At 41.3% G+C, this 18,552-nt stretch overlaps 2 protein-coding genes across 5 annotated transcripts in view; one reads left to right on the top strand and one right to left on the bottom strand.

Moving 5' to 3' along the window:
• The window catches only part of Pde9 (phosphodiesterase 9), a 398,535-nt gene that overhangs the window by 264,479 nt on the left and 115,504 nt on the right, over positions 1 to 18,552 (top strand). The gene's annotated exons all lie outside the window — the stretch shown is intronic.
• The window catches only part of LOC135700665 (uncharacterized), a 46,449-nt gene continuing 28,007 nt past the window's right edge, over positions 111 to 18,552 (bottom strand). Inside the window, exon 2 of the mRNA XM_065221248.1 lies at positions 111 to 255. Within this exon, the coding sequence (XP_065077320.1) occupies positions 111 to 255 (145 nt within the window). The remainder of the gene's footprint in view (positions 256 to 18,552) is intronic.

The raw sequence follows: 18,552 nt of genomic DNA, 5'->3' as shown, positions 1-18,552 counted from the left end.
TATCGCGTTGATGGGCTTCGAAGCCTTCTCACAGGAATATTCGACGTGGCTGTTGAGGTTTACCCGGTCATCGATCATCACTCCCAGGTTATTCAACACACGATTTGAGGTTATGGCGTGTCGATAGCATCGGTCGCCAACACTTCCACGTCTTCCAGCGTCTCGCCTGTTACCGTCAAGACAACGTCGTCGGCCGCAAAGTCAACGATCTCAACTTCTTTGGGCAGCTTCAGCGTTAGCACGCCGTTGTACATCCTGTTCCAGATCGTTGGACTAAGGATGGAGCCTTGTGGAACTCCCGCTGTTATCCTAATCGATCTCTATCCCATGTCTGTCTGACGACTAAAATGAAGCTAATTTCAAAAATGATGCGCTCATGCACTTCCCGTATTAGGGTGATTCTCCCCGGTGCAGCAAACGAAATCTCTACGGTGCTCCCTAGTGATCACTCATACGCTCCGGTGTGTTGGACTGGTGGAGGTGCGAACGTCAGAAACTGTATTTGTTTGCGAAGTGGGAGAAGCGATAGATAGTGAAAACAAAATGTAGATCTCTCGGGTGAGTTTGCTTTTGTCATAGTGCGAGGTGTCTTTTCAACTCATCACCCTGCTTACACTGGGGAGAATGGCATCCCTGGTCTCCGGTCTTTTCTGAAGTTATTAAGTACTTTGTGAAGTGACTCTTAACAATTCTGAAGTAATTCCAAACTGTTATGAACATTTCTAAAGTGATACAATACATTCCTAAGTGAATCAGTAGTCTCCGAAGAGATTGAAAACATTTCTGAAGTGATTCAGCACTTCCGAAGTGAGTCCACATTTTTCTGAAGCGATTTAAAACTTTAGTTAATAAGTTATTTAGTGCTGTCTGAAATGATTCAGTACTTTCCGAAGTCATTCCAAATTGTTATGAAGGGATTCAATTATTTTCTTAACTGATTCAATACTTTTCTAAGTGATTCCGGGCTATTCTCAAGTAATTCAGTATTTTCCGTCAATCTTTTTTATATGATTCCAAACTTCTCTCCACTTCGCCACTAAGTAGCGCCAACTTTTGTCCGCCAATCAGGATTTGCACCATTTGTTGCACAGTTCAGTGGTATTATTTAACTTTTTCAGGAGCGCAGACTATTTCAAATTTCAACCTGAACATGTTTACAAGGTGTACTAGATATTTCTAATGTTCACCCGAACTTGTCTACCAGGGGCGCTATCTATTTCAAATTTTATATTTTTTTAAGATATTCCAGATAAATTTTTTCCAATTTTTCTCCGAACATGGATATTAGGGGCGCTATCCACTTTAAATTGAACGATTTTAATCATTTTCAACATGCTTACCAGGGGCAAAAGTCATTTTAAATATATTATATTATTTTACCGAAATCTGTGAAATTTTACCGAAATCTCAACAGCTGGTGATCGATTTGTTTACCGAACGTTCAGCTGTTGCTATTCCGATAAAATTTCACCGATTTCGGTAACATAGCCTTAGTGTGCAGAACGTTTTTTCATGGGCGCAAAACATTTCAAATTTTACGATTTTGATAATTTTTCTCTGAACTTGTCTACCAGGGGCGCTTGCCATTCCAAATTTACTGATTTTTAAATTTACCTGAACATGTATTTAAGACGCTAGTTATTTCAAATTTAATGTTTTTAAAACTTTTCGTCAACCTTGTTGGGGGCGCAAGTTTTCGATGAGACTGACTTGGGCACAGTGTATTTTTAATATTTAACATTTGCGGTGAGATTTTGCTCTCATTGGATTGCTGTATTTTACTTATTTTGTATACATATTTTTTTCGGTTTGCAGCTAATTAGTCGTCGAATACCCTCGAATATCCACAAACACAGCACTGGATGTAGGTGAATTAATAGACAAAGGCAGACAAACAATTATATTGAGTAATAAGTGGTACCAGCTCGTCTCTCTGTTCTCTCGGTAATCATAGAGAGCGTATGTTGATTACGGCTAAACACAACTAGCATATTTATGCCAATCAAATCTTACATTCAACCTAAATAAAATGGTACAATTAGAATTGAATTTCTTTAATAAATGACCATGTTATAAGCGTTCAAATTTGACACTACTTTGTTAAAAAAAATTGATTTGCTCTCCATTATAGTCCAAAAAGACGCCATGAATGTTGTGGGATAAAACAGTTCCCAAAAGGTACCCCAGATTACCCAAAACAAAACAAAAATCTCCAGAAGAATCGTTGGGTGGGATGACATGGTAACTCGCAGCGAGGAGAGATGTAAAACTGCGGTTTTGAGGAGCATTTACACAAGACCGGACGTGCACTCACACGAATACAAATTGCATTCCGGCCGGAGCAAGTTCTGGTAGGTGTAAATTCTGTCAAAATCGCTTATCGGTATCTTCGGCCGTTTGTTTTCACTGCATTTTTATGGGTGACTGATAAATTGAGCAATTCCTACTGATTGCAATGTTCAAATTCTTCTGATATCAACGGGTCACAGTTACTCCGATGAGCTGGATGTTCGACGGAATTTTAGGTACGTGTTTGGCAAAGATAATCCATGGACCATGGCGGTGGATCTCACGACGGTGAGTGCAGCTTTTCCATGTCCCTGGACCGATTTCCGTCTGCGTCTGGTTGTTTTTCATTGGTGTGAGATGTATGTATTGAACTGCTAGGAATGCTACGATGTCGACGCTATTATAACTATTTCAATATTTAACAATTGGGTTCTTCAAGGGTATTGAGGTAAATGCATATTCATAATCTGCATTAAAAATGGATCCCAAACCCAAAATGTCATCAATTTTGGTACACTGGAACTATTTTAAATAAGTACGATTACATTTGCAAAAATCACCTTATGATGAGATGAAAGTGTGTGGGTTCGAAAAAAATATCGCTGTGCTCAGAAAACGAAGTTCTTGCAGATAACACTAGTTTACAGCATTTTTGAACTCGGTAAGGTGATGATCATTTCCAATGCAAAATCCTACGCTGAATTCAATGCCGTGGTCAGAAAAAATTAAAGTAGAGCCATTTTTGAGATATACAAAAAATTTGATTTTTTGAATTTTGGACAAAAGTACGATTACTAAAATGTCAATATCTTTGGAACTAGTGCACCAATTTTAAATCTTTTTTTTTATGAAAATGAAGCTAAATAATTTGCTATCGTTCATTAGAATATTATGTCTTAATTAAAATTTAATTTTGAAGTCATTTAAAAATTTACAGCATTTTTTTTTTATTTTTCCTGCGAATTTTCCATACTAATCTTGTTTTAATCAACATTTTTAATGGGATAAAAAGATTCAAAAAATCATTCCATAATTTATTCTTAAAGTCCATTCAAAACCGGAGAAAATGAGCCTTTAATGGATGAAATCGGTTGGAAATTGTCGAAGTTATGAGCATTTTTGTAAAACACTTAAAAATGTTGCTGAAATACAACAGCTTTAGAGTTCCTTTTCTAGGTGTCGTTGTAAGCATCCAAATCGCATGTAAAGTTTTCATGGGAGATTCTTTTCTGTACATATCAATTTGATTAAGGCATATCAGGATTTAAAACCGAGTTGATACAAAAGAAATTTATTTAGGTTTTATTAAAAATGATTGAGAATCGAATGACTTTGTCTTCGATGTTTTGAACTTGTTTCTCGAATCAGAAACCAACAATAGTCACCCATCATTGCTTCATCCCAAAACCCTTGGTAACGACGTTCCATCATCTTCATTTGTTGGTGAAAACGTTCGCCGTGCTCATCACTCTCGTCACCAAGATTTTCCGGGAAAAAAATCCATGTGAGAATGTAGGAAATGTATCTTCAAAGACATATTCACACCTGTGTTCAGTGAAATAAAAGGATTTGAAATTAATTATATGTAACAAACACAATATTTTTGATTTATACCTATTTTCTCATAATTTTTGAGCAATTCATCGACGGCTTCCTCATAATCTGGGCTTCTGAAATTTCCTAAAAAGGTTGTGACAACACGCTGGAACGATTTCCACGCTTCTTCCTCATCTGGTGTCAAAACTGTATTGAATGTGGAATTATTGAGCAGTTTTTTGATCTGTGGGCCAACAAATACACCTTCCTTTATCTTTGCGTCAGATAAATTTGGAAATACTGATTTCAAGTACTGGAATGCCGGCCCTTCTTTTTGCAACGCTTTGACGAAATTTTTGAATAGCCCAAGTTTTATATGTAGTGGTGGAAGTATTATGCGTTCTTTTACCACAAGAGGATCATTTTTAACGTTGTCTTTACCAATTGTGAAATTATCCCGTTTTGGCCAATCTTTTCGGACGTAGTGTTCCTTACGAGCTCGACTGTCCCATTTACACAAAAAACACATATATTTTGTGTATCCCTGTTGCAATCCAGTCAACATGGCAACCACTTTAAGATCGGAACAAATTTTCCAATTGTGTTGATTGTAATTTATCAAATTGAGCAATAGAGCCATTGATTCATACGTTTCCTTCATATTAACGGCATGAGCTAATGGAATAGAAGGTTTCTCATTCCCTTGATGCAGTAAAACGGCTTTCAAGCTCTACTTGCTGCTATCGATGAATAAACGCCATTCAGCTGGATCATATGGCTCACCAAACTCTTCAAACAAGCCGTTTACGTCATGGCAAAAACATGCCTTGTCCTTTGTAGAATAATATTTGTCAAATTTCTTGTGACGATTCCTGTGACAAGAAATTTTGACCTCCTTGCTCAGCATGTTGTGTTCTTTCAAGCGTTATGCCAGCAATTCGGATTTCTCCTTCGATAAGTCGAGATCTCGCACCAAATCATTAAATTCGGATTGTGTAAACAGTTTTGGGTTTCTTTCCAATTCCACCTCGAAGTCTTCATCGCATTCCTCCTTGAATTCCTCCTCACTTTTTGTAACGGTCGATTCAACAGAGGGCGCTCGTTTCCGCTTTGGATAAACAGGATACGGGACCGAACTTGAATGTGGAACAGGTTTTGTCATAGACGCCACTTGTGGATACTCAACTGTTTTGTGACGTCCTTGTTGCTTAACTTTTGTCAAGCAGAAATAACAATCCGTTGCATGACAAAACGGTCGACGCCATATGGTGGGCATGTCAAAGGACAAATAGCGACTGACAGATAACAAATAAGTGAGTTAGTAAGTAAGACATTAACACTTATCAAAAATAGATGAAGTAAGATAATGTCGATCAGGAAAGAACAAAGCACTACCATGCTGAACATAAATTGTTTATATGAAAGTTATTCAAAAAATCAATTTACCTTGCGCCTGACATCCACCTAGCCAAGCACGTTTTGCACGAACTACATAATACTTTTGGAATCCACGGTTCGTCAAAGTCTCCAGGATCAATTTTAAAATAAAGCCTGTATGCAGTTTGCAACGAAGCAGTGAAATTGACCGATTTTGTAAATATATAGTTGCCACACGCGTAACAAAACTTTTGAGGATCATTTTTACACTTGAATTCACATTTTGTCGTATACATCGTTGAGCAATGTTAAAAAAAGAAAGCTGTCAAATAGAGTTGGTTGCGTTAGGTTCTCACCGCTTTCGGAGGCGAACCAGCCTAAGGCTGAAAGCCTCCTAAATAAAGCTAAATTAATTAATCAATTAGGTTCTCACCGAGCGGTCTCACAAACACTAGCGTAAATTATGTTGTTGAAAATATCCCATTTAATTTTGCGTGACAGCTGGTAGTGTAAGTGAAATGCACCGTATGCGTACACGTCCGCAGAAAGGCTTACTGGAAGTGGTGCATGAACCTAGGAGCGGGACAACGGCCAATCTTGGAACATTCAATTTCCATGATTTTACAATAAATTTCATAACTTCGACAATTTCCAACCGATTTCATCCATTAAAGGCTCATTTTCTCCAGTTTTTAATGGACTTTAAGAATAAATTATGGAATGATTTCTTGTATCTTTTTATCCCATTAAAAATGTTGATTAAAGCAAGATATTTATGGAAAATTCGCAGGAAAAATTAAAAAAAAATGCTGTAAATTTTTAAATGACTTCAAAATTAAATTTTCAATTAAAACATAATATTCAAGTGAACGATAGCAAATTTATTTAGCTCCACTTTCATAAAAATTTTTTTTTAAATTGGTGCACTAGTTCCAAAGATATTGACATTTTAATAATCTTACTTTTGTCCAAAATTCAAAAAATCAAAATTTTTGTATGTCTCAAAATGGCTCTACTTTAATTTTTTCTGACCACGGCATTGAATTCAGCGTAGGATTTTGCATTAGAAACGTTGGTCAACCACTGAAGTTCACACTTTTTATGTTGTTTTGTAAACTAGTGTAATGTATATCAAATTATACATTTTTCATAATTAAAGAACCCAATTGTACTGTGTGTCATACCACACAAATCTTATAGCACTAGTGAATCGATCGACATACAAATCGTCAAAATCCATGGGTTATTTTTCCAAGTTATTAGCATTTAAAATCTGACCAATTTTCGTTGCATTTCCCTGAATTGGCACCCTTCCCAAAAGACGACGTCCTACGTAAAAAAAATCTGTAATAAAAGAAAAATCATAAATTGGAAACGCTACTCATAATCAGAAGATATGCATTATTCCTTCTATAAGTTTTTTTTTTGTTAATTACTTTAATTGTACAGGTTCAATCGAATAAACTTTACAGGGCCAAGCTATGTGTGTTATGCATTATTGATGTCTTAAATCTAAAATCAAGGGATTTGAACCGATTACTCGCGGTCTTCTCGAGGTTAGTGACTAGCATCGACAGAACTGAGACTATCCGTAAAAATAAACTAATGATCTGGTGCAAGTGAGGCGATACTTTCTAGCGTTTAATGTATTTCCTACAGCTCAGCAATATATACGGAACAGGGAGCTTGAAGCATTGATATTGATAAGCTATGATATTCGTTAAAAATACCAAAACCAGCGGACGCCTCTATTAGTGATCCATCTTGAAGAACGATCTTACGGAATCAACTTGGCCAAACTTTGCAGCGAAAATTGACGGAGCAATCATGAAACGATGCTCTGGGATTCCGCGAACTTCTTGCGTCATAGATAAATCAAAATGAACAGAATTGCAGAAGTCGGAAAAGCATACATGATAGGGATTATGCTGCGAAGGGCTGACATCCTGTGTTATGAACACGTAGTACAATGACATAAAACGAGTTTGAGGGTTTAGCTCAAGAAGCTACTCAAAGTTTTAGATTACCAGTGGGTTCATAACTTCACAATGGGTGAGGAGCCTGAGGGAAATTCCGAAAACCGATCCGATAGTGGCAACATGCCCGGCAGCACTTCGTATGAGTCGAGTGCATGCATCCTAACGCGATACGAAGACAACGACACAAGATACGTTCCAGTTTGATGATGTGAGTTTTAGCCGCCGACTGGAAGCAAAAACTACCGTACTCTAAAACCGATAAAATCGTTGTCCGGTACAACGTTAGAAGATCTTGCGGATGGGCTCCCCACCACGTTCCAGTAATTATACGGAGCAAATTGTTGGCATTTCCGCTTCAGATACTCAATATGGGATCTCCAGATGCATTTGGAATCGAACCAGACCCCAAGATATGTGAAGGACATTGAATGAGTGATCGGTTTACCCAAAAGTTGAAGCTTCGGTTGTGCTGGGCTATACTTCCTAGAATAAAACGACCAACTCAGTTTTCTCCGTGGATAATTCGATACCTAGCTGAATAGCCCAAGTAGACAAATTGTCTAAGGTATCCTTTAAGCGACCTTGCAGGTTGACCCCTTTGAGCCCTGTGACAGATACTACGCCATCATCTGCAAGTTGCCTCAACGTGTAGTTGTCACTTAGACAATTATCAATTTCTCTGAAGTAGAAATTATACAAAAGTGGGCTTAAACATTAGTCCTGGGGAGACCAATGTAGCTAAATCGAAAAGTTGTAGAGTTTCCATGAAAAAACGAGTTCCATGAACAAAGCTCATGTGTTTCTCTGACAGCAAATTGTACTAACAGTTATTGATTAATGGAGAAAGATCACAAGCGTGGAGTTTGTCTGAAAGGACTGCAACTGAAACTGAATCAAAAGCCCCCTTGATATCCATGAAAACAGAAGCCATTTGCTCTTTTTTAGCAAAAGTCAACTGAATTTCTGTGGAAAGCAACACGAGACAGTCGTTCGTTTCCTTACCCCTACCTTCAATAAGTTGTTCATCCGAAATTATGAAGTCCTCTTTGCGCATCCCAAATTACCAACAAGTCAGCCAATTACATTTTTGCGACATTTTTTGTGGATGATATATGAATAATAAAAAGTTTGGAACTTTATTTTTCTTTAGTCATTTCATCCAGGACGATTGGCCAATCGGTTTGCGCCTGCCTAATGCATTAAGCAAAAGTTACAAATTGTGCATTAGCAGGTCAAAAAAGACCCCAAAATCCATTTTTGTACCGATTCTTGATCTATCGGTCTCCAATGAAAGATGAAGATGCCTGCACCCTGACCTGGTTTCCACCGATTTGACAATTTCCGTCACCTGGCCGTCTGGTGGTTCAAAATTTATGATGTTTCATCTAGAAGTAAATTAACATCATTGTAGGTATCAGCATTTTACAAATCAAAACCATAACAACTGCGATGATTCCCAAAGCCATTCAACATTTCAAATTGCTGATACCCAAAACGCAATGATTCCTCTCTCTATTAATGATCAGACAATCAACTTTTCCCACAACCGATAACGATGCCATCACTCCGAACCACAACGACAACAATGGTCCAGATAGCTAATAAATAGCAAATCCGTTGTCCACGTCCCCAGTCAATTTCTGCAGTTGACAACTGCTGTTTCCATTCAAGTTCCCCTCTCCTATCTCCAACCCTGTGATGTGGACCTCGGAGCCAGTGTGAACCCACCCAGGGTTTGTGTGGTTTTCATGCATGGAAGCCACCACAAAGCTTGTCTTCGGTTGCTGAAAATACGAAAATGAAAACTCAAAGACACACACACACACACACACACATGCTCACTTTGCAAGACGCCAACCAGCCAACCAACCGACCAAAGGAAGGCAATGATTCGTAAAATTACTTTGACTTTTCAACTCTGCTGCTGTGTGTGTGTGTGCGACCATTTGTGTATCCGGGTGATAGTTTTATGAGCTGTTGCTGCTGACGCTTTCGGCTTCTGGTTTGTGAGCTTCTGATGTTGTCGTCTGATACCCACGTATGGACCAGGTTCCTTTATGAGAGGACCCTACCGACCTGTAGTTGGTGCTATAAATACTTTATGCCCACCGCATTGGCAAAGATGATGAAAAGAAAAGAACTGAACAGCATAACTGACGAAGGCTGGTAAGGGAGGGGGCGGTTGATCCCTTGGGAGATCGAGGTCTCTATAGAATGTTATGGATGGAACAAGCCACAACGAGTCGCCCGGATGATGGCTTAGCATCTGCCAATAAACATACCAACGAGGACGAAGACAGCTCGGGATCCCTTTTCCCTCCTATCTATCTCAATGTTGGGTGTGGGTGGGTTGATATGGGCCCAACTAATCACATCAGTGCGCTCCTGTTGGAAGGGACCTGGAGGGAGACGGGGTTTCATACAGTTATTAAAGGACCTGTACATGATAAAGCAAGAAAGGCACGAAGAGGGCTCCGGGGGATGAAGCATATTGAATCTGACTGTTTGGGATAGGGAATTGCTTTAAAGTAGATTATTGAGCGTGGGATCAATGGATGAAAAGGCAGAAGAAGGGAGGAATTTTGTGTGAAGGAATTTTCTGCTACGGGACAGTAACGAAATTAACTGAGCTTTCACAGCATAAACGCTGTGAGGAGTTGAAATATAGACGGGTTATTTTTTGCCGGAAAAAATGGATGAGTTGCGGATAATTTAATCCGGTGATAGCCTTACCTTTCAATCAACTCTTCATTAGCCATCTTTTCAGCAGTTACCCAAAACTTAAAATTGACCATTTGAACAACGAGATTTTAAATGACCATGACCACAATTCAGGTTTGCCGCAAATCGGATTTACGTTGATATTGGGTGTTTTCGATTCTCGGCGTATTTCACACTGGTTACAGAATCGCTTAACGTTAGATGCTAAGCGCGGCCAGTAATGCCTTTCGCGAACCTTGCTGAGCGTCTTTATAAACCCTAGGTGGGCCTCGTTGTGTATGCTTTGGATGATCCCACGTCTTTGAGTAACTGGAACAACATGTTTCCAGCGGCAAGACGGATCTTCTACCACACTCGTATTGGTGACATGCTTGTAGATTTTCCCATCTGAAATCCGGAAATCGGGGTATCTTTCCGGGAACTTTTCAACCATTCTTTTGAGTTGAATGATGTAAGGATCTAAATCGACAACAACGATGGAATTTACGGCACGAGAAAGAGCGTCTGCGGGGATGTTTTCTGAGCCTTTCTTATACTACAGTTGCATGCCGTATTTGGAGAGCTTTAGGGCCCATCGAGCAATCCTTGGGGACTTAGGGTTGATGCATATACTATGTCACGCTCTAGGGGGGCGGGGGTCTAATATTTTGTGACAAGCAATGCATTAGGTATAGGAAAAACGTGACGATAGGGGGGGGGGGTAAATTTTTCCTCGATTTAGCGTGACATCATTAATGCATGGGCCCTTACTCTCAATCGACATGGTCTTCACAAAAGTCAAGCTCATTACATCTGTTGGAATTATAAAAGGTGAACCCTCGATGAAATGCTTGAAGTTTTCAATGCTTAAAAGGACCGCGAGACATTCACGTTCCGTCGCACTGTAACGTTTCTGCGTGCTCGAAAGTTTTTTTTGGAGAAGTACGCAATCGGTTTGCGTTCTCCATTTTGAACTTGAGCGAGTACTGCACCTATGGCTAAGTCCGAGCTATCGGTCTCTATAATAAATGGCAACGAGAAATCAGCATTGGCCAAGATGGGTGCTGACACTAACGCGGTCTTGAGCTTCTCAAGGGCAACATTCGCTTCACTACTCCAAACAAATTTCTTCACACCTTGCTTAAGCAAGTTGGTGATGGGTGTCGTGATCTCTGAATAATTTGGCAGGAGTTTTTGGTAAAACCCCGCAAGCCCGAGGAGCCGACGGACATCCTTGACCGTCTTAGGATCAGGATAAATTATGGAAGGTTGCGAATGGAGGCACATTGCGGGTGCTGACAATCCGGCAGATTTGGTTTCGAGGGGAATCGGACCGAAAGAGATAATCAACAACAACTTTTGGTGGCATGGACCGAGTTGGTTAGCTCAGGATCGGAGCGATTGGCCAACCTCATGGAACAATTCGTCTGAGAATGAATGTGAAGAAAAAAGAAGGCGTACAGTACTATGTACGACAACAGCTTCAACGAATCGTTTGTCTCCAAGTCCAGCTCCTACACGGTACTGATCCGACGCATAGCAATATGGCAGCGCCTAATGCGTCTACTGCGGATTCCAAGGGAAGAGCGTTCGAGTGGATTCCTCACTTCAGAGGAACTACGTCAAGCGGAATTCACGCTAGTAAGAAGGATCCAAGAAGAAGCCTTTCCAGATGAACTGAGAGCGGTCAGGAAAAATGATCCGGTTCCTAGGAGGTCACCATTACGCTGGTATAGTCCGTTTATATGCAAAGACGGACTCTTGAGAGTTGGTGGACGTTTGAAGTATTCGGAAGAATCTGACGACACCAAGCATCCAATGATCTTGCCAGCTCGTCACCATTGCACGAGGATGATTTTCAAGCAGTATCATCTTCGCTTGCTACATGCTGGTCCGCAATTATTATTGGGATCGATCCGCCAACGTTACTGGCCGTTGGGAGGAAGAAACGTTGCCAGGCAAGTCGTCCAGCAGTGCCTGAGGTCAAAGCCTAAGCTGGTGCAGCAGTTTATGGGAGAGTTGCCGGCATCAAGAGTCACGGTCTCTCGTCCATTCTCGAAAACCGGAGTGGATTTCTTTGGTCCGGTGTACATGCGACCAGGACCACGCCGTACTGCCGTGAAGGCATACGTGGCAATTTTTGTATGCATGGGCACAAAGGCGGTGCATATCGAACTGGTGTCTGATTTGTCCACGGACAGATTCATGCAGGCTCTCCGACGATTTATCGCACGCCGAAGGAGGTGCACTGATCTGTACTCAGATAACGGTACGAACTTCGTTGGAGCCAGGCATCAGTTGCAGGAGCTGCTTCGTTTGCTGAAAACTGAGGGTCATCGACAGCAGGTAGCGAGATTATGTTCAGACGAAGGAATCAACTGGCATTTCAACCCTCCAAGCGCACCCCACTTTGGAGGATTGTGGGAGGCTGCAGTGCGATCAGCCAAGCACCACGTCTCATTGGGGACAACCCAGTTACGCTGGAAGATATGCATACGTTGCTAATACAGATAGAAGGTTGCCTCAATTCAAGGCCTTTGACTCAGATGTCTGACGATCCAGACGATCTAGAGCCGCTTACTCCAGCACACTTCCTAGTCGGAGCATCTTTGCAGTCGTTCCCTGAGGAAGATTTACGATTTACCGCCTAAAACATTGGCAAGTTGTCCAGCAGCTGTTGCAGCACTTCTGGAATAGATGAAAGAGGGAGTATCTTTGCCAGCTGCAGGGCAGGTCAAGGCGCTGGTGTCCACCAGTTCAAGTACAAGAAGGAAGTTTAGTCGTAATCCATGATAACAATCTACCACCGATGCGTTGGCGTATGGGTCGAATCGTGGATGTACACACGGGTAGTGATGGAGTTGTTCAAGTCATCACCATCAAAACAGCGTCTGGTGAACTGAAGCGGCCTGTCGAGAAGATTTGTTTATTGCCAGTCGTAGATTCGACCAACAATTAAGTTTATTCTATCCCTATCCCATCCCAATCGAAGAGGATTTTTTTTTTTCAGGAACGGATATTTCTGGGTAGGTGAGCATGTCTGTGAGGACCACCCTATTACCATCCTATCACCGTAACAGCCGACCAGATGATAGCAAATAAAGGTAGCAGAAAAATAATGGCTTAAATTGTGGCTATTGTACGAGCCATCGATCGACCGGTAGTTGATGGTAGATCGAGATCACTTTCGCTTTCATTAGCATACGGGAGATGATGTAGACGATGAAAGCGAGAGATTCGGTCTACGATCCGATCTCTTGTGATATTCACCACATCCACGATGGGATACTGGGATTGGGTTAGAGAGCAGATAGCGATGATTATTGTAGCTAGTGTTGATAAGTGACCCAAGGTCGAAGACGGTCCTGCGAGACCGAGATTTTCATTGTAATTCGTGTTGTAATTTGTACCAAAAATAAATGTAGTTTAGTAAGAGTGTGTGTTTCCCCTAAAACTTGTGTAGTGTTAATTGTGCCATGAAGGAAGAACTCGCACCCTTAACCAGTTGTCCGTAATCTGCACCAACGATTGACGTGCCCATCGCTGATCCGTTCCCTGTCGACCAGGCATCCACCGATTGAGTTGGACACCAACAATCTACAGCTAAGGTGTTCACTACCTCCGAAGTTACTCCAGCAAAGGTACAGGTAATCCTACAGGACCGGTTGTATTTTACTAACATCCGTCGAGAGGCCCCCATCCGAAAGAACGTATCCCAGGTATCGGATAGTTTTCTGACAGAACTTGCTTTTCTGAATGTTTATGGTTAGTCTGGCTTTTCGTAGTCGTTCAGCAACGATCTTGATCAACCGGATGTATTTGTCAAGACTGTTGGAGACGATAATAATATCATCCAGACATACGTAGACATGGGGCTCGAGGCTATGTCCAAGGACTCGCGACATTAATCGAGCCATGGTGGCGGGAGCGTTTGTTAACCCGAAGGACATGACCACAAATCGGTACAAACCCTTGTTAGTTCGAAAAGCTGTTTTGTCCTTGGCTGATGACTCCAGGGGTACCTGGTAATAGGACTCTGATAAGTCAATTACCGAGAAAAACTTTGATTTTGGAATTCGTTGGATGATTCCCATCATGTTTGGGAACGGGAAGTCATCTTTTTTAGAGCATTGGTTGCACCTTCGAGAGTCTAGGCAAATTATCCACTTACCATCTGGCTTTTTTATTGGAAGCAGCGGGTTGAGCAAGTCTACAGGCCCATTACACTCTTCGATGACGCCAAGGTTCTCCATTCGTTCCACCTCAGCATCAATGATACTTTCGACTCTCGGAGACCAACGATAGTAGGACACCTTTTTAGGTTTTGCGTCTGGAAGAAGGTCAATCCGGTGTTGGATCAACGGAGTCCGCCCCAAACGACCATCTCTGGTTTCTGGCAATAGCTTGCTGAGATCTTCCAGTTTCTCTAAAGTTTTCTCAGGTTCTTCTACCGTGGGCATTTCCAAACTCTCGTCGATGTTGACCTAATATTCCTCTGGCAAGCTCAAATCAGTGTGCGGTTCAATTTGGAAACAAATTCTTCCAACTCGATCCCCAAAATACTCTTCCGCATAGCTAAGCTAATTCAGTGGAAACCTCTTTAGCGCTCACTTTCTCCGAAAGGTTTGAGTGTGGTAAGCATTACAGACGAAACCCGAATTTATTTAGAAAGTCTACGCCTAAGATCAAACGTTTCGTAACCTCCGGAACGATAATTGTTGGAATCACATGGGTAGCCTGTTGGTAGGAAAAAGGCACATTAACATAACCTAAACAGCGGTAAAGGGTGTCCACGATGAAATTGCCACACAAAAAATTGATTCGCAAAATTCGAGTTTTCATCCGATTGCCATCAAATTTTCAGGGATTGAGAAATAACTATTAAGCTTCATTTTACCATTTTACTCGTATTTTATTTACAGTCCATACGCAAATGCCCGCACCTTGGCCTTAACCCCGGCCATAAGATTCTGCACAACCTGTGAATCAACCGTTTTTTGCATGTAAACCCATACTTTCTTCAGTTCCTCGACTGTCTTCACTACCTTAGGTCGTTTAAGAAGGTGCTGCTTCATAATCGCCCAGTACTTCTCGATGGGGCGGAGCTCCGGAGTGTTGGGAGGGTTGAACATTTTCGGCACGAAATTGACCTTATTGTCCGCATACCACTTCAGCACGTCCTTGGAGTAGTGGCATGAGGCCAAATCCGGCCAGAAGATTGTTGGGACGTTGTGGGCCTTCAGGAGAGGAAGCAGCCGCTTCTGGAGGCACTCTTTTATGTACATCTGTCCGTTCATCGTGTCCTGGGTCACGAAAGGTGCACTCCGCTTCCCGCACGTGCAGATGGCTTGCCAAACCAGGAATTTCTTCGCAAATTTGGACATCTTCTGAGTGCGGACATGCTCCGGAACGCTGAACTTATCCTTGGCCGTGAAAAACAGGTTGCCGGGGATCTGTTTGAAGTCGGCCTTCACATATGTTTCGTCGTCCATGATGCAGCATTCAACTTTCGTCAGCATGTTGAGGTACAACTTCCTGGCACGGGTTTTGGCGGACTTGTTCTGCTTCTCGTCGCGATTAGGTGCCTTTTGTACCTTGAACGTTCGAAGCCCAGCCTTAGTTTTGGCCTTCTGGACAAAACTTCGGCTTAGGTGCAGCTTCTTAGCCACATCCCTAACGGAGGCGTTCGGATTTCGGTTGAAGGCCCCAACTACGCGGTTGTGATTTTTGGTGTTGTACGAAATACTTTTTCCTTCACTTCTGGGCTTCCGATCGGTGGTCAACCGTTCCTCGAACCGCTTAATCACTCGCGACACCGTGGAATTCGCGATTCCCAACGTTTAAGCGATGGAACGATGCGAGAGATCCTTGTTCTTGTGATGAATGCGTAAGATTTTATCACGCACGAGCTGTTCTTTCGACTCCATTTCCGCGAGTTTTGATCACAGGACTTTAAAACTTGCAGGATGTAAATAATGCACTATGAACTAAATCCACCCAAATTTTCATTAAATTATACCCAACGGTTAAAAAGTTAGAGCAATTTCATAGTGTGGCAATTTCATCGTGGACACCCTTTAAGCTGTTCCATCAGCGGTTGAGATTTTGATTGGTATAGGATGACTTTTCAGGCCTAGTTTGTTGATCACATCAATAGAGCTAATGATCGTTAGACTCGCTCCGGAATCGGAACCTTCAAGTGTGGACAGCGATGGCATGAGGTATTAATTTGATGGATGTTGTTGAAAACGTTGTAGCAGGAATTGGGAATTTCTTGATTGTTGCTTGGAGGGCAAGAATTCCCTGAACTGCCCTCGTCTAATCGTTTTTTGGCAATTCGTCGCTTTGTCCTAGATCGTGCTTGTTAGGACATCGATAGGCCGTAAACCACATAGGTGGCAGAAGATGGTCTTCCTTCCGTCGCAATTCCGCCACAAGTGTCTAACACGTTGACAATTCCAGCAGACCACTTGTTTCGTTTCCTCTTTTTGGTCGTCCGATGCTGGTTTGGTCCTTGGAAACCGTTTTCCAAACATTGCCTTCAACTCGCATACTTCGTCGGATTCCTCATCTACAGAATGCTCTTCTGATAGGTCTTCTTCAAACTCCAATTGGTTAATCGCAGGTCGAGGCTGAGTCGAGGTTGAATACAAATTGGACTCTAGAGCATCAAACCTAAAGCATAATTGGGCCAAGTGCTCGATCGAGTGAATGGGCTCTAAGGCCAGACGACGCTTATACGAAAGCTTCATATTTTCGACAATGATTTCGAATTTCTCGACCTCAGTCATATTCTGAATCATTCTCTGGGCGAGCATCTCCATGTCAGTTAGGTAAGCGCTAAACCATTCCGTTGGTCGCTGCTTCCTAGCGCGCATTTCCTCGCGGATGATACGATCTCTGTTTGGATTGTCATACCTCATTTTCAAATAGGCTTTCAACATTTCCTAAGATGTAAATTTCTCCTCATACGTCGTATAACGCCCGTAAGCACTATCTTCGAACAGCAAATGCGCAAATGTGCCTGGGCGTTTCGAGCCATCGTGAATGACGTCTTGACTACCACCTGAAAACTGAACGATACAATCGATCGAAGGACGTACGCACACTAGACTGATGCAAAATTTGAAATTTTCGCTCCACAGTGTTCAAATAGATTCAAATCGGGTCCTGGCACAAACCATTTGAAGTTTATATGGAAATTACTATCGGAAAACAAAACCTTTTGTTCATTGTCTTTTAGCGAAGACAACAAATCAAGAAGACTGGCAACTCTTCCATTTTCTCATACGAACGCTATGAGACAGGTACAGTCGCGTGATCTGCCGCTCAAAGGTAAATGCTTCGAACGAATTTAATAGCAAAGATTACATCCTCAGAAGAAGGGTTTGTGTATTTGCTCATTTTTCTATGCGTTGCTTCCACCTTCGCTCAAGCGCAGCGCCATTGCATCTGTCGCTTGGATTCTGGAAAAGTTGCCAGTCTTCTTGATTTGTTGTCTTCGGTGTAATGCAATAAAAATGTCTCATACTGAATTTTATTTCAAATCACATTTTGATCATTTCCTTGAGAGTAACCGTTCTCGGATTTGGCCAAGTTGTTTGAAAATGGTTCTTAGCCTACACAGTTGAAAAAAGTAATGTGAATTTCTATCACTATGATGCATATAAAAATGGAGCGTCATGTATGATACAAGTTTACATTTAAAATATTGTTTGCAACATTTTTTGCAAGTGGTATTATGGAAGAAATATACTTGAAATTATCATATTAGCGATAACTGAAAGCAGCTTTAGTCCGGGAATTAGAAGGTGCTAGCTCTCCTGTTGATCCAGAAACCCATTTTAAAATCTTTGATCATTCATACCAATTCCGAAGTCACTCTCAGAAGCCATAAGCTCCACATGTCTACAGTTCCGATATCACATGGCTAATGGACCTGCAAGCACACCTTCAGATTCAGATCAATGCTTTGAATCCAGCACGTATTTAATAAAGCATGATGTAAAACACGATTGGGAATATCCATTGTCAGTCAAATAATATGCCTTAAATTATGCATAAGTAAGTTTTTATTTATTCCGATAGGTGGCTATAAAACTACCAGTGTTTAGAAAATATCAAAAAATCAAACCTCACCTACGCCCAAGATCACGCTTGATTTTCGTAGACAAAAATCAACAAGCAAAGAACTGCGGTTGATTTTGCAAGCTGTGGAATATCAAGCTAACAAAACTCACCAACTGCAAATCTCACCAAACTGTGGTGAGATTGAGTTTAATGATTTTTGCTTTACACCCGAATGCAATCGAAACTTCCATAACGGCTTGCAGCAGTCCCTTTGCGTCTGCCATCGGTGAAGATTAAAAAGAGATAGCAAACTATGCTTTCTCTTTCTAAGAAAACGATGCGCAATGGAATCATTTTTGTGTCGAATCAACTCTCAGCTTGATTTTTACACGTTGTGAATAGTCTCGCAATTTCAAAGGAGCTTGTAAAGTCAATATCAAGCATGATATTTTGTTCCAATATCACGCGTGATATTTCGAGCTCATGAGAGCGGAAAAATATCAATTGATTTCTGATTTTGCCAACACTGAAAACTACAATACAAAGCTTACACTTGATATAACTAAAAAGGGATATTGTTAGGCTAGGAAAATATTCTCGT

The sequence above is a fragment of the Ochlerotatus camptorhynchus genome, unplaced genomic scaffold (assembly GCF_037179485.1).
Source record: "Ochlerotatus camptorhynchus isolate MF236.1 unplaced genomic scaffold, CSIRO-AGI_Acam_v1.1 ptg000140l, whole genome shotgun sequence".
NCBI classification, from domain to species: Eukaryota; Metazoa; Arthropoda; class Insecta; order Diptera; family Culicidae; genus Ochlerotatus; species Ochlerotatus camptorhynchus.
This window is presented reverse-complemented; position numbering and strand designations above follow the sequence as displayed.